The sequence below is a fragment of the Ahaetulla prasina genome, chromosome 2 (genome assembly GCF_028640845.1).
Source record: "Ahaetulla prasina isolate Xishuangbanna chromosome 2, ASM2864084v1, whole genome shotgun sequence".
NCBI lineage: Eukaryota > Metazoa > Chordata > Lepidosauria > Squamata > Colubridae > Ahaetulla > Ahaetulla prasina.
In genome coordinates, this window is record NC_080540.1 from 172,528,649 (window position 1) to 172,552,282 (window position 23,634).

Here is a 23,634-nt window from a genome sequence, read left to right on the forward strand (position 1 = left end):
CCTTCTTTTCAAGGATAGCATAGCCAGCGTCAGCTGTGGCTGATTCCCGCCTTTCATCCTCTCGTATGGAGGAGACTGGCTGAAAGCTGTTTTTGAAATTCTCCTTCTGTTTATTGAGGCTGCGGGCCCAGCGTTCCATATCCTTTGCAATCTGGAGGACAGTCCATGAAAAGGAAGGAAAAGTATATAGGGGAAAAAGAAAAAAACAAGGAGAAATGAGCTCTCGTTTCACATTGGGAAGATACGCTATCTTCAAAAGAGCAGGAATGTTAACAAGACTGAAAGAGAACACTAAATGGCTATCAAAAGGGTTCCAGAGAGAACTGCCTTCCTCCCCCCCTCATGCGAGGGGGAGGGGAATGCTTTTCCATTATGGGATACCTTACTACTATTTCCAGTCATTGAGTATATTTTCCTGCCTTGAGAAAAAAAAAAATCTTATTACAATGTTAAACCTCTTCCCTGTGCAACAGTTCCTTAATCTAGAGAGGAATACACTTTGATGAAAACAAAGCCTTCTAACTAGTCTCAAGACAGAATTATAACTATACCAGCTTGCCAGAAAACTCTAAAACAGGGGTGTCAAACTCAAGGCTCGGGGGCTGGATCCGGCCCGCGGGATGCTTAGATCCGGCCCGCGGGGCTGCACTGGAAACATCAAAGGATCGGCCCACGGTGCCTCTGCCAGCGAAAACAGAGCTCGGGACGACTGTGTGCAGCCCTCCCAAGCTCCATTTTCACTGGCAGAGGGTTGGCAGGAGGCTGTTGCAGCCGAAAACAGAGCTTGGGAGCCTGTTTTTGCTGGCAGAGCACTCAGGCCACCACAAGTGCCCGCCCCCCCCCCGATACAAGTGACGTCAAGCTGGCCATGCCCACCCCCGCCCACCCCCAAGGTCAAAAACAATCCTGATGCGGCCCTCAATGAAATCGAGTTAGACACCCTTGCTCTAAAAGAGAAACAGGATGAGAAAAAAGAGTGATGCTCACCTGCTGGGCGGTTTTTGTCTTATGCTTTTCCTTTTTCTCTTTTCCCTCTTTGTTGCCACCTCCTGAACTGCTACCATCCTTGTAGCTGTCAGCCGCCTGGTCTGAGGCCGGGATGTAAGTGCATCTCTCACTTTCCCAGTACAGATACTGCTGCATCTGAGCATTGTAGTAATACTGGGAAGAAACATTGACACAGCTCATCTTTGGATACTGCAGGACATGGTGCAATTTGAGCACTATCGCAGCACTACAAGACGAGTCAAACTTTCATTGTTCTCATCTCTTTGCCATACGCAGAAAGTAACAAAGTCTGCCTAAAGACAGACAACCCACCTGGGAATTAGGGTCATAGTACAGCCCAGTAAGAGGATCGTAATAGTAGCCAGAACTTTCATCGTATTGATACGTGGAGACATCTGGGACAGCTAGTGGCCAGAAAGAGAGAAAGCAATTAGCAAAAGTGGCCACACAGCCTAAGAGAGGCTATTCTGCTCTCCCGTCCTAATGGGATTCCTGTTTCCAAGACGATCTGAATATGTACCAATCCCTCTTCCCTCCGCCACTCACGGTATTGTGTGTAAGGTTCCTGTCCAGCAGAGCTGCCTGGCAAACTGGAAGTGCTGGTGGACATGCCAGGAGTTGCACTGGAGGGCTGGGCAGCATTAGGCACATCGGGCTTCAATACAGCAGGTGAAACTATGGTGTATGACTGAGAACAGGGGAGAGTAGATCAATCGGTGCATAGATAATGAAATCTTTTAATACATGCACTTAAATCACTCCAATTGTACCTGAGCAACAGCAGCATTTCCTTGGGCTGGACTTGCCCCTTCAGAGCTTCCACTGGCTTGGTATGTGGCTGGTACAGCTGCATTCTGGGTGGTACGAGGAAAAGTTGGTAGGACAGGCATTGGATCAATTCCTGGCACGCCAGGTTCCTGTGATCCGTCAGCTATATTGCAATGGAAGAAGCAGAGGCAAAGTCAGGAGGTAGAAAACATCCTACAACAGGTCAGAAAGGAATATGAGGCAGAAAAGCTTACCTGCTACTGATCCCTCCCCCTGGATCTTATCTGCCTTCCCAACAGCTGCTGTCCCAGAAGAGCCAGACTGAGACTGGGATCCTTTCAGGTATCCCCCCTGCGAGTATGCTGTGGCTTCTTGAGCGCTGTAAGATTCATCATGCTGGTAATAACCATAATCAGCAGACTGCTCATCCTGGGTAGCCCACGAGGCCTCTCGGCCCTGCGATGCCTATTTGGAAGACCAAATAAAAGAGGAAATCTGTTACTAAGGCAGGGTAATAATTACACTTTTTCCCATGGCTAGACATAGATGTTTTCTTCTTCTTAAAAGATAATTATTTTAGAGCACCATACTTTGCATTAAATTATAGATATAATTACACGCACAAGAGGCAGCAAGCACGCGGGGACCAACGGTATCCAGCAGCAGCTGCAACCCGCTGGTCCCTTGGTCGGCGCACTCTGGGGCTGCGCAGCACATGCTGCGCAGGTGAATTGATTCCCTGTCCAAGTAGCAGACAGAGGCAGAGGCGTGAGGGGAGGCAAGCAATCTGGATGCGTCGCGCAGGCCGGAGCACTAGCCGGACGTGGGAGGCTTGTCTTTGCACCGCAGAGTCAGAAGGCAAGCCAAGAGACACGAAGACAAGCCTCCCGCAGCCGGCCAGCCCACTGACTCTCGGTTTTCTGACACCCTCAGTGGTAATAGTTCACTGTATATCGCTGTATGAGTAGAAAAGCATTTTTGCTGCTGTTTGGGATACACCTACGTGTTTCCCCTCTTGCCCAGAGGCGCTATAAGAAGTCAGAATATTTTCCAGAATACATTTGAAGAGAGAAGACAAAATCCCCCCTTTCTCCTCTGTGTCCAAAACCTCTTCAACTTCCTTTCCTTTCTCTTCCCTCAATCAGTTACCTGTGAGATAGCCCACTGCGCAGCTGCAATGGCAGTGCTGGCTACCGAAGCAGCACTAATGCGGTTTCCATCTGATGAACTTAGGTCCCTGCAAAGGGATAAAGAATTTTTAAATTTTATCGTATTCAACTTGTACGCACCCAAATTCAATGACTTGAGTGTTCTTACACAAACAGAAGACTCAGTTCTAGGCAAATGACTTCTTACAAACCGTTTGGAACCTTTTGCGAATTCCACATTAATTGTCTTGCCATCAATGTTTAGTGGTGGATGCAGGGCCTGAAGGATCTGCAGCAACTGAGCTGCCTCCTGAGAAACGAAAGGACAAGAAATGAAAACCCTCAAAAAAACAAACATACTAATTGCTTAATATGATGTTAAGTGTGCTGTAGGGGTGAATCAGGAATACACAAATTCAACTTCCCTCTCAACTAAAAGGATTGTTGGATTATCTTTGATCCCTGTCTCAGTCCAACCTGTTTTGCAGCATTGTTTTCCATCTGCCTAAAGAAACACGAGTCCTACTGACATTTAGTCTTAGCAACTTCTTTAAGTGTCCTTGAGGGTGCAACTCAGAGGTGAACAAAATCTTATTATCCATTCTCCATTTTGTACTATAGGTAATTCTATAGTACATGGACTCAATGCACAAACGATTTTGTATTGTGCTCCAAGATAGCACCAAGGTTGTGTTTTGCTCTCCAGTATTAAAGTAAGCACTAGTATACTTACTTTTCCATAAACAGCAAAAACAGACACTGACATAATTTAGTCTATATTATTTTTCTGCTCATTTCTGTTTTCTTCCCCTCAAGTCTCTAGCTGTAGTTAGTAGAAGGGAGGGAAATAATGCCTTGAGGCCATAAGATCTTCTGCATAGCTTTCCCTTGGCTTTCCTCAAACTAAAAGTTCAATTAAGCTCTGTTTTCTAAGCTATTGTATTACTTTCCTAAAGTCCATCATTCTAATGATCTCAACCTCTAACCCAAAACAGAAATGCCATGTGTACTATTTGTTGCACTCACCACAATAGTAGAGAGCTGAATGAAAGCAAAACCACGATTGAGCTGTGTCTGCTTGTCTTTAATGACACGGACATTCGATGAGGAGAGAACTGCATATGGCGCCAAAGAACTTAAAATGGAGTCCATTGTGCTATGTGGATTCAGGTTTCGCAAGATAATGGCTGGCAGAATAAGAAACAGTAGTTGGAACTGTAAACTTATGAGGACATGTGAATTTTCACCTGAAGGAATTTAAAACTCTGCACAGCTAAGTAAGTACTGTTAGTAAAAGCCAATAAAATTCTGGCTTCCTCTTTTATTGATGATAATAAATAACATTTATATACTGCCCAATTCCCACGACTCTGGCCCTCATGGCCATAAAGGAAATCTATCATTGTTTTCTGTTAAATATAATAGGAAGCCAAACCAAATCTGAATTAAACAACTGAAACGACACTGTAAGCACTCTTTTTGCTATTCTGTTTACATATGGCAATGGCAGATCTACAATTTGAATACACACTGCCATTACCATCTGGCTGCTTCGTTTTGATAATAGCTTCTCATGGACAACAAAACAGCCTTCCAACCAATTGTTCAAGTCAGGAGAACACCTTTTTTTCATTTCAGATACTTGACTATGACATTCCCTTTCTCAGCAATAAAACAGTAGCAGAGCAGATACGTATTCAATTGTAGGGGCTCCCTTCTCAGTTTTCTTACTGCTATTGCAACTATTATCTTCTTCTCCTGGAGGGAAAAAATATCTCTTATCAAATAAGAAGCTGTGGTATATTTTTCTTCAACAGGAGAAGAGAAGAAGGTGACAGTAATAAAATAGCTGACCAATAGCTATAGAGTGTGTGTTTGTGTGTGTGTGTGTGTGTGTGTGTGTTCAGCTCACTGCAGTCACATATTTCTCCATCATTTTAATAAACTATTTTTGTTTTACAAACAAAAATGTTTTTGTTTTTCTGTTTCTGTTTTTCTATATTTCCTGTTTCCATTTTATAAAATCTCCATTATCCATTTCAAACCAATGACAATACCAAGTCCTGATACCGGATTACTTTCAAAAACAATTGACACAATTCATTCCAACAGCAGAATCGACTTTTGCAGGGGCTTTCTTCAGTATGAGATTTCAAAACTTACTATAAAACATCTACACATTAGCACATTTCCCCCATTTGCCAATCAAACTTACCAATCTGCACTCAATTTCTAGAGCTAGGAGTTACATTTAAAAGCTACACCAATTAAACCAGCTAATTTCTATTTTACAGACACGCTGGGACTGCCAACCGACTTCTAAGCCTGAACACAAAAATTCAACTAGGTAAAATATTATGGGACCTTCCTCAGAAGCTTGAAGTTTTTAAATTAATAAATCAAATGAAGAAACTTAATTAATAAATCTCAACCCTCTCATGTACAATTAAGAGTTTCATGGGGGAACACCATGAAAATTGAATTACTTTATTGCTGCTGTATATCAAATTTTATACTCACTGTCATTAGCATTCTCTGCACATGGTTCAGATATGGGGGCCACAGGCTGAGTGGACAGAGCTGCTGACACCTGGTATGGCTGAGGGAGAGGCAGAAGGCCTTGGCTGAGTTCACGCCCTGATAACGCCACTAGTTGATCTAAGCGACCGCCAGGGGGTAGCTTCTGCTCAGCTTCTGTTGCAAAGTGGAGGGTGATGAAAGGGGGGGCGGAATTAAGAGTAGTTTCTACAGGCACAAAGAGAGCTAAAAGAACTGAGCTGTTAATCTTACCAGATCTGGGAATGCCACACTTGAAACATTTTTCTCTGCGCTTGAAATTCTGAACTCCACACTGTTGGGGAAAAAAAATAAGACAATATTTATTTTCAAATAAATGTCTCCCACGGAACACTCTTTTATAAAGTGTTTCCCTATCAGGATATGTTCCTTACTGCAAAATCACAAGTTGCTCTCATTATCCAAGGATTTGGTATCTGTGATTTCAAAGAATTAAAGTTGGGAAATACACAACCTGACTTTGGTGTCCATAATGTATTGTCCCTCACATCTCAGTTTTTTTTCACAATTTTATGTTATTTTATGCTTGCAAACAAGCTTTTTCTGCATGTGTTCTTTGTTATCAGTAGATATTCTAATGGAATAGGATCTTTGTGAATGAAAGCCACTGTACCTGCTAGTACTATCCCTTAAATTCCTTAAATTCTATCCCTTAAATTCTTGTCCTAACGGTTATGATGGAAAAGCATTCAAAAATGTTCAATAAAACCTGAGAAAATAATCCCTATGTCCGATTATGCCTCAGTCTTTGCTCATAAAGTCGAGCTTCCTAAACTGCTCTGTATCTTTTATTTTCTTGTTGTTGGTGCAATCTTTGACAAAAACATTTGCAATCATTATTTTAGAAAATATTAAGGAAAGTAACACTTTAATCATTATTTTAGAAGCAAAACTAAGCAAGAGGGCTGAACTTATATTGAACCTTCATCATAGAAATAGGGAAGTTTTGCTTCTGCCTTTGATTAATATTCAATATTTACCCCCTGCAATTGGAAAAAGTCATAGCCATTGTTCTAAGTATACCAGGCCACCACTGAGCCCACTAATCTTGTTTCCCCAGCAGGACAACATCCTTCACACTGCAGTCCAGACCCACAGCTCTGAGTACCACATCACAGAATATCTCTACAAACTGATTCAAAAAAAGCAGATACCTTGCTGCAGAGCCAATCCTCATTGATCTTGGGTTTAGGGTCACTGTAGTGCATGGAGACTTTCTGACCGAGGATGGTGAGTGAATGCTGCAGGGAGAGAAACACCCCAATGAGACTCTGAAGTGGAGGGAGAGAGAAGGTGCCCATCACTGCCGCAGCAGAAAGAAGGAGAGGTTCAAACCCTTCAGCTGAATGGATGAGGGTGAGGGAGGGAAGGGAGCATAGGCTGAGAGAGTTTTGGAATTTGGCTATTTGGCTAGAGCACACCTAATCTGGCCGACACCTGTTTCTACCCAAGGCACCGGGACGTCCGGTTGCTGTGATGGAGGGAGAGTGTGTTGGAGAGAGAAAGAGAGAAAGATGAAGAAAAGGAGAAACAGACAAGACAAATGCAGCCGTGCTGTGAGATACCACTATACAATACCTCTAGACCACTAGAATAACCTTTGTTGACCTTCCGCCCCACCATTTCTCTTTTCTTCTCTTTTCCCAACCCAGTGCCTCCACAATGGGCATATTTCCCTACCCGCTCCCTCATTCAATACAAATCTCTGCTACAGTAGTGTCAATTCCAGTTTAAGGGCATGCTTGGAGAAACACTCAATCTCCCTTAAAAATGAAAACTTTTGGGAGAGATTAAATAAGATTTTAATATGATGCACCACATCCACAGATGTTCAATGCTAGACTTCTATTCTGTTCTACCATACACAACACCCCAATTTAACTACTCTAACCGTATATTCCCTAAATGGCCTATGGAAATTACTATTTTACTCAATTGCAAGGCCTCAACATTTGGTGAAGACATCAGACAATTCTATGGGGAACCAGAACACTAAGCCAGACCACTTTCCAAAACCAATTCCTAAAAGCTGCTAAGTCAAGGCCTAATTGACTAGAACCTCTTTTTGGTAAATGCAAGAACCTTGCCTATCTCTTGCCCACTGCCAACCTTCGAAGAGAAACACTGCCAGTTTCACACATAGTTGTACAGTCTGTGCTTAAAAGGAAGCCCTCACCATATGTCTCTCAACCCAATTTTCCCACATCCCTCCCACATCCAGAGCAACAGGTATCATCTCAGCCATGCTTGAGGTTACACATGTCAGCTCCCACTGGGGATGCGCACACGTGGCCCAACTATATTGTCAACACAAGAAAACAGGAAGAAAAGGAAATGGCAAAGGTAACTGCCATAGCTGCATAAACCCCAGGAAACCCAGTCGGGGCTAGGAATGCATTTTCATCCAGATTATAGTCGCTTGGAAATAAGAGTACAGTTTTAAACTAGTTAGAACAGACACAGTTTGGGTCTTAAAAACTTGGCATGTCACATCATCTCTACTGTAAACCTACGGTGCTAAAGAGAACATGGGGTCTTAGACAGAGAGGCTGTCAAGAAACAGCTTTGTGATAAAGGAGAGGAAAAAACCTTTCCTAGGGAAGTTTCCATTTTAGATTTGCACTCCTGTCATAATAATCTCTGGCAGATTATGGAGAAAAAGACACCTTCTGACAGGTGGCCAGCTTCAATATCTACTGTTCAGCTATAGCTATAAACTGCCAGAGTTACACTGAGCATGCATATTTCCAGAGCAGGGAGAACACAAACAGGACTCATGATTTCCCAAGCCCCTATTTCTTACAGCTAGGAACTCCCACAATCCCCTTAATGTGGATCAGCATCTAAATTCCTCTGCTCAACTCGTCAGATCCCACTGTCATCCCCATGGTGGAAATTAAATCCAGTTCTAACTTGCTGCCTGAATTTTTTAATATCACTTTGAAGCCCTGTTTTCTTGAATCCCCCCTTTTTTTTCAGGTCATGAGTAGACCCCAGAAGTCAAACGCCCAGTTCCCAGTACTCTGTTTGATTCCTTGAACTGTAAACAAGGCAAGATAGCTGACTTTCAGTTCTAGCTGCTCTTCCTAATCCCAGTTCAGTGATTCCCTAGGGGGGAAGGCATCTAGAATTTGTCACATGAACCAGGTGTTGAGATTGGTCATTAACAGTAGCAGTACTTGTGGGTTTCAAGTGCAGCAAAGCAACCTGATTGGCTTCCATCCATCGTGTAGCGTCCTGCAAGTGATTAAACTCGACGAAGGCGAAGCCCCGGCTCTGACCTGGAGGACAGCATTCAGATACAGACGCAGTGTGTTAGTCAACAGATCCAGCCAATATCACGCACCCCTGTTGCTGTACCAAATGGGGCAAGGGCAGGGCGCAGGGGAGAAAACAAGGTAGAGTGGGAAGGCACAGAAAAGGCACCCTAAGTTGCAAAATGGAGTGGTGCAGACTCAAATGCTGGTCACAAGCATCTCTTATGATCATTCCAGTAAAGTATTTTTGATGGACAGATGCTATTCACTGCCACTCAAACCATCTAGTTGTTTATTTTTCCTAGAACTGAGAAGAGAATTGTGGTATCCCAACTTCCAGGTCAATGCTTATCTAGCCTGTATTTCTGAAAGGATAAAGGATAAGAAGGAGAATATTGAAGAGATCTATTTCTAGCACTAATAGAGTCAGTTATCCTTTTTCATATTTTAAAAAATGGCTGGTTAAAAGAATCTATGCAGGAGGCTACATATGGCACTTGTCCTACTTTGCTGTTTAGTTTTAGGAAAGATTAAAATAACCCCACATAACAGGAGAGGATCAAGGTAAAATGCTGCAGTGCTGGACTTGATTTAAATTCTAGCTTAAAATTCATCTGATGACTCCATCAATCACTCTTTCAATCTTTCAATCTTATTGGTCCATCTGTCCAACAGAAACAACAATAGTTCCTTTCTATTGCAATAAAGAACGATAAATGTTGCTTGCATAAATGTAACATAAATTCATGTGCCTAAATTGAGAGAAGTTTATTAAAATTCCAAAAAGGCACTGATTCCCACTTTTTTCCTTAGTAGCACTGGAATTAAGATAAAATGTTTAAAGGGAAACCAAACTGACATTAGGTAAGACCAGTCCACTAAATGGGAACGTTCAAGAGACTACATTTTGGGAGGCTTTTTCTCAAAGTCTGCAATTCCAGTCTTTGTTGAAATGTAAAATTCATTTTGCATTGTAATTGTCTTCTCTTAGCCTCTGGTTGCCCATAGAAGCAGGGTGCCTTTCTGTACCCTCCGTCTTGCAGTATCTGCCAGTCCACTTCAGGCCTTGAACAAGGGCAGACACGGAGGACTATCATCAAAAACATAAACCTTGCTTTAAAATAAAGGAAGTGGGGGGAGAGAAAAGAAAGGTACACAGCCCTATCTCAGGGCCTGCAAGTGTGTGTGATAGGTAGGGAATAACCTTGGCAAGAAGTATACTTACCTGCTTGATTAAACAACTTACTTTATTCTCAGAACAGCCCTACATTGTTTTGTTTTGAAGCAAACTAAAGAGATCTCTTTTTATTTTTGCATATACCATACCCATCCAACCTGTTGGCAACCTGTCTTCCTTAATTCAGGCTGGCACTATTTATAGTCTATTAAACTGAGCAAGTTCACTAATCAAGTACTGTATTCACACAGGTGCTTGACAATCGCTTATCCCATCACAAAAAAGGCAGAAAAAAGCCAGGAGTTTTCTTAAATCCTTGGTGAATCACAAGTGCCTGCAGAATTATAGTTAATCTGGTGGGGTCAAAAGTCGGACACATGCCCAGGTATATGTTTCATCGGTAGCAATCTTAAAATGGAGTCTAATTCAGGCTGCAAAGAACTAAAAAGGCACACCGACGTATCTGATAAAATATGGTCAAATAGAAAATGCAATATATAACCAAAAGGTTGTCTTCATCCTTTGCCATGTACTTGTGAAAGAGGCCAAGTAAGAAAGACAGAGAACAAGTAAGAATTCATCTTAATACGAAAAGCAATATTGAACCACTAAACCTCCAAAGAGTCACACTTATGCAGAATACAGTGAAACTTGGAAATGACAGGCCACATCTTCTGCTCCTTTTTCAGGCCAATCTCACAGCAGAAGAACCACTGAGGCCCACATTTATAGGATTTTGATAACAGACAATAGCACTTAAAGGATTACCTCTGAATCTACTGCTAACATCTGGAAAACTGACTTATCCTTATCACTGATTGGCAGATCCTAAATACACTACAGCAGAAGCTACAATTGAGTACTTAATGCCACAGGGCAAAACTGCTCCACAAGCACACACGCATAGCATACCACATTCTAGTTTGCAGTGTGTCAAATGCTACTTGAACCATTACAACCATATCAAAAGAAAGGAGTAGAAAAAACTGTGAACAGAAGCTCACCTGAGGCTTTATTTCGCATCAGTCGCACCTCACGGGGCTGGAATCCGTGTGCCTGCAGCTGAGCCCGGATCTACAAATGCAAAGAATCTGTGAATAATGACAGTGACAGGAGGCTTTAATATAACAATCACTGAAATAAATTCAATTGAAAAAGCACCTTTGGGACTACCATGACCTGGATGACTGAGAATCTGCACTGACATTGAAAGAAGTAGTGAATGTTAATGAATTCTTGTATGGGTTGTTCCTACAAGATGCTGCTCAATTACATTTGCCAGCAATCCCAACCACCATGCCAATGGAGTTCAGTAACATTTGGGGGCCATGTTTTCTATTCCTGAATCAAAGATCCCAAAATGCTTTTTAGCCCAAGCAACCAACTTACATCACTCTCAGTGGCAGATTGAGGTAACATCCTCAGCATAATGATACTGCTAGCCTTCTGTTCTTCTTCTTCTTGTTCCGTCCGATAGTCTTGGTCCCGGTAGTCACCATCACCAGGAAAGCCCAAATGCTCATTTGGGCTATCTCGTTTTCTGTGTTGTGTCTCTGATCCGGAGGAGGCCTCATATGAATCCTAAGAAATAACAGCACAGAAGACAACACCTTAGCAGGGTGGAAGGCCAAGACTGAGCTAGACAAAGAAGCCCTCAAGTTTGCAGGTGAAGGCCTAGCAATGTACAGACAACCATATTGCCTTCCGAGCATTCTGCCAAACAGATATCATGTTTTATGATCAAGCACTTATCTATAAACCCAGGTCCAGAGTCTCAATTATTTTGCATATAGCCCTACATTATTTCTTCATATAGCCCACAGGAGGAAAAATAAGGATGAATCTAACCAGACATCACTTATATCTGCTACTAAGGTCTACTTTGCAGTGGTAAGAGAAGCAAAGCATCATTATTTCTCCACTCTTGTTGCATCTGCAGATTGTTGCCTGGCAGCCTTGTTCAGGCTCACCCAGTCTCTCTTGGGACAGGAGAGCTCAAATGATCATCTCCAAGGCCATACAGAGGAATCTGTTGAACAACTGGCAAACAAAGTCGTTTGGATTCGCTCACAGCTGGAATGCATGTACGGTGCAAGTCCATTAGAGATCCCTGGGAAAAGATCTTACCCGATCCTGTGGGACCTGAGGAAATTGACAGGATCCTTGATTCCGTCAGTGCAACCACCTGTCAATTAGATTCCTGTCCCTCCTATTTGGTGACTGTCAGGTGGGTTCAGCCAGTGATAAATTCTTCACTGCAGTAGGGGACATTTCCAGGATTTTTTAAGGAGGCCCTAATTCACTCTCTCATCAAAAAAACAACAAAAAAAAAACAAAAAAAACCATCTCTTGATCCTAATTGTCTGGATAATTTTCATCTATTCTCCCAACTTCCCTTTCTAGGGAAAATGGCAGAAAAGGTGGTGACTTGGCAGCTTCAGAGGATTCTGGATGAAATGGATTCTCTTGAACCCTTCCAGTCAGGATTCAGGCTGTTTTGGGGACAGAAACAGCACTGGTGGTACAGTGGTTAAAGTGTAGTATTGCAGGCAAACTCTGCCCCCACTGCCTGGAGTTCAATCTTGATGGGGCTCAGGACTGATCCAGCCTTCCATCCTTCTTAGGTCAGTAAAAAAAAAAAGAGGAGCCAGATTGTTGGGGGCAATATGCAAATAATGCTTACACTGTAAACCATCCAAAGAGTGCTGTAAACAGCTATGGTGGTACATAAGCCTAAATGCTATTGTTACTGTGGATATCTTTGGTGAGAGTTGTATGGGGTTAGTGCATCCGTCCTTGCTCTCCTTGACCTCTCAGCAGCCCTTGATACTATTAATCATGGTATCCTTTGGGGCTGGTTGCAAGGCTTGGGGCTGGGTGGCAGACTTGCACTGGTTTGTCTCCTTTCTCCAACGCAGGTCCCAATTGGTGTTGATAGGGAATAAGAAGTCAAGCCCTTGGCTGTTGCAACTTAGTTAGCCATATGAATTCCATCTGAGAGATTGCCTACGTGCTAGATTAGCATGGGAATCCCCAGCTAATTGGATCACATAGGTAAAAACTTGTTTGATGTGAAAGTCACATCAAAGCAGCAGGATATTTACCTCTATAGTGTGAAAATGCATCAACAGTTTTTACATCCTTCTTCCTTCCCTGATAAGATCCTTCTCACAAAGATCTAAGAAGTTCCTTTTACACACAGTTATGTGAAGATCGATTAGTATGCAAGGTTAGGATGTCACAGGATGTATTGCTATGTTTTGCTACATGATTGATATACTAGATTCTGTTTGATGTGTATGCCTTCTGATGTTATTGTCTTTGATGCAAATGCCTTCCTGTAAGTATCCTAATAAAAAGAGAGGCTCAGATTCTGTTCTGCGCTCTCATCCCGAGGAAAATCGTGTGTTTGACTCATTGCTTCATGAGAGACCGCCGCACTTGGCTGTTCCTTTGTGGTGGATGGCAGGGCTCAGTATTCTACTCATTTTTAACATCTACATAAAGCCACTGGGTGAGATCATCCTCCACCATGAGATGAAGTACAATCAATACACTAATGATACTCAACATTATATCTCCATTCCCAGTGATATCACTGGTCTCTTGCAGTGCCTGGAGGCTGTGGGGATCTGAATTGGGGATAATAGATTTTGGATGAACCCTGGTGAGACCGAATGGCTTTGGGTGCACAGACCTTCAGGATCTGGGACTTTTAACATTTTTATTTCTGGAGGGCTTGCACTACCCCAGATCGACCTGGTGCACAACCTGGAGGTTCTCCTGGACTCATGACTCCTGATTGAAGAGCAAGTGACAGTCATGGCTAGGAGAGCCTTTGCACAACTTTGTATTGTGTTCCAGTTGCACCCTTTCCTAGACTGGGAGTCCCGGAGAAGAGCTTTTTCTGCCATGGCTCCTGCGCTTTGGAACATTGTGCCCCCTCCAAGATGAGATCAGCACCCACCCTTTTGGTCATCAGAAAGGGCTTGAAGAACTGCCTCTGCCAACTGGCCTAAGGGCCCCAATGGGATCAGATCATTCTGGAGATGCTTAACACACTAGATACGATTTCCTCCCCACCACCACCACTACATGCTTTTGCTTTCTTTCTTACCATCTTTTGTCAATTTCAAATTAATTTAAGCTTGCTATTTATTGTTTTAATGTTTTTATTAGTTTTTAATTATTATAAGTTGCATAGAGCTGCCTCCAGGAGATGGGCGACATATAAATTGAAGTAACAAATAGTAAATAATTTTGACCTCCTCACAATCAGCTCTACTTTGCATGGCATAGAATTTCCTTAGGGATTCTAAAGCAGGGGTCTCCAAACTTGGCAACTTTAAGCTAGGCGGACTTCAACTCCCAGAAAGGCATTCTGGGAGTTGAAGTCCTCCAGGCTTATAGTTGCCAAGGTTGGAGACCCCTGTTCTAAAGGATGAAAGACATTCCGAAGTATAAGCCAAAGGAACCTTTATCCACAAGGCAGCAGTTATTCAGAGGCTCCAAGTTATTGAATTGCTCAGAAAAGCCATTACTCTACTATTGCTGACAAAACTGCATGAAGGTGACCATTAAATGAATAGGAGATAAGATTTACTGGAAGGAGATTTTATCCTCCACTCACTTCCACACTGTGTTCTTCGGAGGAATCATCATAATCATTAGCAGGTTCCTGGCTGTTGAAATCTCTCATGTAGGATCGATAATCCATATCTCTGTAATCATGATCCCTCTGATTCCGGCCTTCTGAGTTTTCATCCTGAATCTGTTCAACAGCACCATATCGACCTGTCCTATCCCCACGGCCACCTCTACAATGTACAAAAAGAAGAAATGTTTAAAAAAGAATTGTAAAGTACTAGTACAACCACTGACTAAGAGGGGAGCGCATGCCCTACTTAAACTTTCCATTACAGCTTCCTAACACTACGATTGAAACGGAAAAAACTGACGAAATGTTTATTTAAAGAAGTCAGGGCTTCCAAAGAGTATTATTTCCCTTATTCTTGTTTACAAGAACTGTGTTTATATACTTATATTTATCCATATAGCCGCCCATCTCACAATCAAGTCATTCTGGGCAGAGCATACAACAAATCTGTGCTTGTGTGTATGTGTTAAAACAACATGTGCTGAGAGCTTGTGGCTTCTAGACAGTATTGAAGTTATGCCCCATCATGAGTGATGGATTGAAGATGAGCATTGTAGACTGACATTATTTAAATGGCTATACCTTCCTCATTATGAACTAAAATCAGCAAGAGAGCATTGCTCTGGCTGCAACTTAAATTGCTTGCATGCTAGAGTGCAATGAATAGGGTTACATCACTAAAATGATGACACCGCAAGTTATGGTTTTTCATTTCTTTTTGCTCTTTCCTAGTACTGCCAAGTCCTTTCTATAGCTTCTTTCCCTGGTAGAGTGCATTAAGTGCCTTTCTTGAGCTAAATCTTTTCTTTACTATATTAAGAACAGTAACATTGTTACTCTCACACAATTCTCATATTGTATTGTTGCTTTATCCCAAAAAGATTTCATTATATTTGTAAGGTCAGCTCACAAAGTTTCATGTTGATGAACATGTTTATACATTTCTTTCTATTCTACTAATAATGATGTTGAAGTTAATAATGATTAAAGAGAGGCTGGCCTTAATTTAGCTATTCATTTAGTTTTAATAAATTATGGGCCATCAAATTGCTTTCAACACCTAAGCAATCATATAGGTAGATTTTGTCCACAACAATCTATCTCTGTTCTTTTGGGTCTACTTTGGTAGGTAGACACATCATGGCATTTGAATAGGTTTTCCAGGGTCTTCATGGCTGCTCTACCAAGTACTAATATGTTGCATATTTCTTGACTGCTTATTCCTTTATTGTTGATGGTTGTTTCTAAAAAGCAGAAGCTATCCACCATTTCAATAACTTCATTGTCAATTCTGGTTGTTCTACCTGTTGTCATTAATTTAGTCTTAATCCCATTTATTCAATGTGTTGCTTGACTTAGTCTTAGATCCTCTGCGTTTTTGGCTATCAGGGTGGTGTCATCAGTAGTAGCATAGATTATTAAATTTCCAGCTCCTCCAATTTTAAAACCACACCCATCTTCTACAGTCCAGACCTTCTCTTAATATATATTCTGCACATTGTTTGAATAAATAAGAGATGAGTATTCAGTCTTGTTGTACTCCTGGGGCCAGTTTTTTTCACCATGTTCTGTCTGGACTGTGGCTTCCTGACCTCTATCTAAGTTTCTTGTGAGGACAATGAGAGGTTCTGAGATTCCCATTTTTCTGAGCATACTGCACAAATTGACACAATTAAAGCCTTTTCTATAATCGATGAAGCACATACAGACATCTTCTTGATATTCTTTGGCTTTTTCAGCATGCATCAGCAATGTCTTGTGTTGCTTGGTCTTCTCTAGGCCAGACTGAACATCTGGTATCTTCTTTTCCATGTAGGGCTCTAATCTGTGTTGGATGACTCTAAGCATTATTTTGCCAACATGTGAAATTAAAGATATCATACAATAGTTTGTGAACTCCATTAAATCTTTTTTTTTAATTGGAACATAAATTGATCTCTTTTCATCGGTTTCCCCTGTGTCATTCTTCAGATTTGCTGGCATAATTTGATTAGGACTGGGATTTTTGTTGTTCTTTACCATTTTAGTGGGTATCCCATCAATTCTTGCAGCTTTCCAATTTAGTAATGACTGTAGTGCTGATATAACTTTATCTTCTAGTACTAGATGTCATAAATAAGGATTATCTTCTAAGGTATCTTATATGTTGACATCTCTACTGTATAGTACTTCAATATACTCCTTCCAACTTTCTTTGATCTCTTTTGACTTGGTTACCATCTGTAGTGTCCTTTAAGATACTAATTTGAGGTTGGAACTTTCTTTTTAAAAGACAATCATTTTTTCTGTTTCTTTTCAACCTTAATATCTTTATAAATGTTGCTGTAATACTACTTCTCGTCTCTTCTAACAGGTCTCTGAAGCTCATTGTAAAGTTTTTTCCTGAGATTTTTGTCTTTCTTGGCAATTTCCATGATTTATTCTGACACCCAGTTTTCTTTCTTCTTTTTCAACAACCTTTCACATTCATCCTTAATTACTTGTCTAAGCTCATTCCATAATTTCTCTGATTCTCTATCAATGAAGTTCAGGACTTCAAAGTGATTCCTGAAACTTTTCTTGAAAAATGTTAGTATATAATCAAGATCATATCCTGGTGATCTGGCTTTCTTCTTCTTTAGCTTAATTTGAAGTAGTTTGTGGTTTGTTCCACAGTCAGCACCTGGTCATGCCTTTGATGATATAATTGAGTTCCTCCTATTATTAGCAATAATATAGTCAATATGATTTCTATATATTACATCTGGTCATGTCCATATATACAGGCATCATTTTGGTTGTATGAAGTTTTAACAGAGCAGATCCTAAAATCAGCATTGATCTCTTTTCACAACTTCTTTGTTTAACAGCATTATCTAACCCTAGCAATTTCAAAGAAAAAGAGACACAACATATTTCTTCCTAGGCAGTAAAGTAATTGAAAGAATACTTTACCTTCTCTCATACTCCATTGCTATCTGTGAAGTACAAACACCTCAGGAATCTTCCAGCACAAACCCTTCAATGGGTAATTGCCATTCCAGAAGGTCATAAGAAGTGGATTATAAAGATTTCTGTAGGGAAAATAGAATACAATGCTTTTATTTAAATGCTCATGTAGTTTATAATCCCAGCAGCAGTAACTTCTAAAGCAACTGTAAAACTAAAATGTTTCCAGCTTCATGTGTACAGGCTGCATAATTTTTAAATTAACTGTATTTAATATTTTGAAGGAAATGAAAAGAATATGAGTATAAAAATACAGAACATGTAAATACAAGAAATAAGATACAGATAATTATCCTGATTGATTAAATACACTTGGTTAAATACACAGTTGAATACACTGACAAAACTATGAACAGTAAAGCATTGCATTAGATCAATACTAAAACTGAAAGATCTGACTAAGATATAATTCTGTATATAAGAAAAACAAAATTCTGGATATGGCACAAATCCATATATTGAATTATAATGCAAGAATGATTACAGGTTCTCAAATCTGCAATTCCGCACAATTTTACAAAATTTTATAAAAATTCCAACTATTATCTTCAACTTTGCAAATACATGTTAACATAAATATAAATCTAGCATCTCATTGCTGGAATCAGCTGAATATGTAACTAAGGTCAAATTTGTATCACTAGTTATTATTAAATAATGTGGAGAATTCTTTTGTAAACTGTTCATATGGAAAATGGTATGGTTTCAGAAAACATAGGCAGGTAAGGACAGACCACTACTTTTCCCACTCAGATCCCTCCTATTTCCTGAGCTCAAGAAAGAGACTAAATTCTAATCTTTCATGAATTCATACTAGTTAAAACTTTACATATGCACTCTTAGCTTTTTAATAGACTAGCTATTTGACTCTGAATACATAATACTGCGTTTTATCAGTCAGATAATCTTCTGCATTTTTTTATGTTTGAAACAGATTTAGAAAGATTTATGGGTCTAAAAGCACTTTGATTCTCAGTACACAAAGCCTCCACTAACATGCAAAAAGAAATCCTTTCAAGTAGAAACATTCTGTTATTCTCTTGTAGAATTCCAGAAGTAATTATATTTCTCAGAGAGCAATTGCTTATGAAAACTAAATTCCATGAATTTTCAACATGGAAAACAACAAATACAGGTAAGTCAAAATTGTGAATTCTTTATGAGCTCCATTGTAAATGTTACCCTCACCTTACAATAGTAATTGAGATGGGAATTGCTGCTGCTAATTGACATAGATGTAAAATGCAACATCACATGACCATGTCACTTAGCAACAATTCCAATAGTCCCAATTGCAGACCACACATGACAATGACTTCCAACCTCTCAATTGACTTTGCTGGTGGGAACCCAGCAGGGAACATCGGAAATCAGAGTCACATGATCAGGGAACACACTGTAATGGCTGGAACTCCAAGGACCACTTATAAATCCCTTTTGTTCAGTGCAATTACCAAGTTTGAACGGTTGCTAAACAAATGGCCATACCCCAAGGACCACCTGTACTTTGCTACCATTATTCATATATTCACTGTAATGATTTTCATGAGGACCCGGAATTTATCTTTTAAGAAATAGAGATGTTCTTATCCCTGCCAGATAAATTTAAGGGCCTTTGTAGGACCTATGCTTGGCTTACTAGTTCCCATTCATCTAGTGTTAATCTAAAGGAAAGGTACAAATAAATCATCCAAAACTGCAGCTTTTATTATAGTGGCGCAGTGGCTAGAATGCAGTAGTACAGGCTAATGTAAAGTGACCAGATTTCAGCGATGGCAAAGCGGGACACCATTGACGGGGGGGGGGGGGTGTACATGAGCGCTGAGTCTTGCCACCTGCCTGAAGGAGGAGGAGCGGCTGCTGCTTCTCCGCTCTTCCAGGCAGGCTCGGCTCTCCTCTCCTCTCCTCTCGGCTCTTCTCTTCCTCTCGGGTGAAGTCAAGCGGCGTCTCTCCTCCCTCTCGCGCCCCCTTCTCCACCACTCCCCCTTCTCCACCACCTCCTCTTGCGTTGCCGCCTCCCATTTTCAGAATGGGAGTGAAACAAAAAAAAAATCGGGACTTTTTGGAATTGCCGTGGGACGCGGGACACATTAAAAAGCGGGACTGTCCCGCCAAAAGTGGGACGTCTGGTCACTATAGGCTAATGCTGCCAACAGTCTGGAGTTTGATACTGATGGGCTCAAAGTTGACTCAGCCTTCCATACTTCCAAGGTTGGTAAAATGAGGACCCAGATAGTTGGGGGCAGTATATTGACATATTGAGAGTACTCAGAGAGTACTGTAAAGCACTATGGAGTGGCATATAAGTCTAAATGCTATTACTAATGGAATTTGAGATATACAGAGGATATAAATATTGCCACACTTTCTTTGCGCATGCATGACTATTATTCTATGATCTGCTTTCTTATTCACTTCAAGATACACAAAGTTTTACTGCCACATCTTTAGAACAGAAGTCCAAACCAAAGTAATAACCAAACTAATTAAAATTGACCAAGAAAGAAATTCCCAGTGGCCAAATCAATCACTATATCTCTTATTTCCCATTAGTATCTCCTCGCCTCTGAAGATTAATTTAAATCTAATCAAAAATATTTTAACACTTAAACTCTGCTTTCCATCCCAAGCATGTCAGATTAAATATACATTTGCAAATCAGCATACTGAGATTCAGTGGCTGTGAATTTTTATTTTTTTAAGTTTGAGTTTGAAAATGCATGTTTAGCTTCCTCAGTTTATCTCATAGGTTAAACATAATATACTGTATTTTTCAGAAGATGCACCGGAGTATAAGACGCACCTTAATTTTTGGGGAGGAAAATAAGAAAAAAGCTGATTGGCGGCTGGATCCACCTCCCGAATACCCCCAATCAGCTAGTCCCAGAGATGAATTTTGGCAATAGGTTTATTGGTTGTGAGCTCTGTGCATTGCTTTTTTTTTCAGCCTCTGAAACCTCCATTTCAGAGACTTTTTTTTTCAGCCTCTGAAACCTCTGTTTCAGAGGCTTTTTTTCTGAAGCTCCATTTCAGAGGCTTTTTTTAGCAGAGTCAGAGCTACATTCAGAGTATAAGATGCACCCAGATTTTCACCCTCTTTTTTGGGGGAAAAAGGTGCGTCTTATACTTCAATCTTATATTCAGAAAAATACGGTAGTTTGCCTCTTGCTTAGCAAGTTCTAAGAATCTAACTAATGTGATTTAGGAACCAAAGTTATATCTTATTGCTGAGATTAGCATCAGCTTTCATGTACCAAAACCATGAGTAGCAATACTATTTTTATTATGGGGTTACAGTAACAAAGTCTAGCAAATCTGAAAGCACTTCTCCACTGCCTTGCTTTTACTTTTCAGAGAACTAAGGGGATGGATCCCTTCTGAAACATTTCCCATGCCTCTATTTCCTTCCATGGGCTGATATATCTTGTCTGACTATTGCCTAAGCTGAAGCTCTTCCTCGTCTCCCAAGATCATTCTCACAGCCCCATTACACATTCTATAAACACAACTGTTTATTAAACAGCAGTACTATATAGTACATACATACATACAATATATACCCACATATATCTGTGGATAAGACAACCCTCAAAGTTTTAACCAAAATATCATGAAAAATGTGACACTATCAAATAAGCCATAGCTCAAAATTTTTGTATTTTTTTAAAAATGTTCACAATTGGCTTATCTGCAGGTAGTGCATTCTTCATTATCATTTCAGTTAAAAATTCAAGGATCTGCTTAGATGTAGATGGACTTATCCATGAGTATGTACATGATGCAGGGGTACTGAGGGGAAAACCCAGCATATATATAAAACCAATGTTTTGCAAAGTGAAAGGAGTAAAAATAAGCCAAAGTATGAAGGCATCAGATACAAAGAGAAGAAAATATAGCTAAATCTAATTTATATCAAACCATTCACTTCATCACTCCATAGCCTTCTATCCTTGCAAACCAACCTTGTTTCACACACTGCTTTTTACATTTATTTTTAAATTCTCAATTCATGCCTTTGAAGGATCTTTACCAACTCCATCCAACCAGCCATGACTACTTTCACAATCTTTCTCTAAGACTTCCTTCTTATATTGGATTTGTGATTCACTCTGATTGTCTCTACATCACTAAATCATCCAAACATGTGGAAGATTCTCATTATTCGTAGTAGTTATGTTATATAAAGTCACAATGAAAAACTGAATTAGCAAATACTGAAACCTCAATTTGTATAACTCAATTTTTTTTTGCTTTTCTCCATATCCACAAATGACCATGAAAGCGCCATGAGCATTGATTTTGTGGTTACAAATAAATTTCAGCAAGTAGGTATATTTGCAAATACAGAATTGAATAACAGGAATAGACTGTTGTTTTGTTGTAATCATACCTTTTGGACTCCCTCAATTTCAACAGCTCATATATTACCCACTTCTTTTTATCAATATTATAATCCTAGCATTTCTCCATCCCTTTTCCTATATTTATTAAATATTCTACCAAGATACAGAAATAATTCTACTTGCTCTAGTTCAGATTCATATAGAAGTTAAATATTAAACTTAAATCAAGTTCAGGAACAGTGAAATATGGAAGACTCCATTCCCATCAAATACTGCAGCTTGAACCATCAATCCTCAATTCTCAGAAAACAGAAATAACAGAGTTGGAAGGGACCCTAAAGATCTTCTAGCCCAACCTCACTTGGAACACTGCTATCATGTCACCCCAAGTCCTTTTTTTTCACTAAACTAGACATAACCAATTCCTGCAACTGTTCTTCCCGTTTTACCCTCCACCCCCTAATAATCTTTATTGCTTTTTTTCTGCACCATTTCCAGAATTTCAACATCTTTTTGATAACACAGTGACCAAAACTGGATGCAGTACTGTACAGATTCTAAGTGTGGGCTTACGGTATTAAGGCTTTATCAAGCGGTACTGTTTCTACTTGAAAATAAACGTCAATTCATTGAACAGAAGACACTCCTGGATACCAGCAGGCTTGTCATATTAAGGAGAGCAATATTGGCAGCAACTGGCAAACTGGGGGTTCTTTGTTATCATAGGCTGCATATACAGTTCTCCAGTGTTACAGACTAACTGCCTCTCTTACATTTCCTGGCCGTTTAGAATAGAATAGAATAGAATAGAATTTTTTAATGGGCCAAGTGACACACAAGGAATTTAGCTCCTGTTTCAGCGTTTCCGCTTTGAAGCCAGCGTTTTCCCAGGATCTGCCCTTCCAATCCCCGAAGAAAACAAGATCTTAGTGCCCAAAAGCTTGCGCCACGATCGGTTTGTGTGTGTTGTTGACCTGCCACAAAAACCACGTTCATATACACACAAGGGCATAGGAAGCGAGCCCAGGCCTCTCTCAATAGGAGCTTTTCGGGGCCTCACACTACTGATTTCTCCCCCCCCGCCCCGCACTACTGATTTCCCTTCCCTCAAATTTTGTATTCGGATACGGGGGCAAACATTGGGAGGGTATTTCAAGCGCTGGAAACACCAAGCGGGCTTCGGATCAGTTTTCGCCAGGCTCCAAAGCTGGGCGGTTTTCTTCTCGACCAAGAGGGAGGAACGACGCTCTCTCCGGGGTTGCCTGTGTGTGTGGGGCGCCTTGAGGGAGGCCCAGCTTACACCGCCCCGTCCAGGCCACCAAGCCCCCACCTTCCCCCCGGCTTCTCCTCTCCCGCCCCCTCCAACCTCACCTGGCGAGCGCTTCCCCGGGGCTCGCGACCACCGAGCCACCCGCCTCGCCTCGCAAAATGGCGGCGCTCCTCCAAGCCACCTTCCTCCTCCCCGCCGCCCCCCCCCCGCCGCCGCCGCCGCCGTCGCCGCCGCGCCTCTTTCCCAAGACTCCCTTCGTCACGGTCGTCGTCGGTGACACCGGAGCGTTCCGACCGCCTTCCTCCTTTCCCCCAGCGCGCGAGGGGAGCCCGTCCACGCGCGCCCATTGGTTCGCAAGCCGTCGTAGCGACCGCCCGCTCCGGGTTAGGATTGGCTGGAGACTCCGTCGCTCGAGCTCTGGTTTTCCTCGCTCGCCTTTCT

The 23,634-nt window shown here is 41.1% G+C and overlaps 1 protein-coding gene across 1 annotated transcript in view; it reads right to left on the bottom strand.

Moving 5' to 3' along the window:
* RBM10 (RNA binding motif protein 10) overlaps window positions 1–23,452 on the bottom strand; it is a 30,061-nt gene extending 6,609 nt beyond the window's left edge. Inside the window, exons 1-18 of the mRNA XM_058174051.1 lie at window positions 23,295–23,452; window positions 17,527–17,645; window positions 14,566–14,752; window positions 11,325–11,516; window positions 10,940–11,009; window positions 8,709–8,782; window positions 6,656–6,742; window positions 5,715–5,775; window positions 5,445–5,618; window positions 3,951–4,111; window positions 3,137–3,234; window positions 2,926–3,013; window positions 2,031–2,241; window positions 1,779–1,939; window positions 1,555–1,696; window positions 1,321–1,412; window positions 988–1,161; window positions 2–151 (exon numbers count right to left, since the gene is read on the bottom strand). Of these exons, the coding sequence (XP_058030034.1) occupies window positions 2–151; window positions 988–1,161; window positions 1,321–1,412; window positions 1,555–1,696; window positions 1,779–1,939; window positions 2,031–2,241; window positions 2,926–3,013; window positions 3,137–3,234; window positions 3,951–4,111; window positions 5,445–5,618; window positions 5,715–5,775; window positions 6,656–6,742; window positions 8,709–8,782; window positions 10,940–11,009; window positions 11,325–11,516; window positions 14,566–14,752; window positions 17,527–17,543 (2,139 nt within the window). The 5' untranslated portion in view covers window positions 17,544–17,645; window positions 23,295–23,452. The remainder of the gene's footprint in view (window position 1; window positions 152–987; window positions 1,162–1,320; window positions 1,413–1,554; window positions 1,697–1,778; window positions 1,940–2,030; window positions 2,242–2,925; window positions 3,014–3,136; window positions 3,235–3,950; window positions 4,112–5,444; window positions 5,619–5,714; window positions 5,776–6,655; window positions 6,743–8,708; window positions 8,783–10,939; window positions 11,010–11,324; window positions 11,517–14,565; window positions 14,753–17,526; window positions 17,646–23,294) is intronic.
* Between the last annotated feature and the right edge of the window lie 182 nt (window positions 23,453–23,634).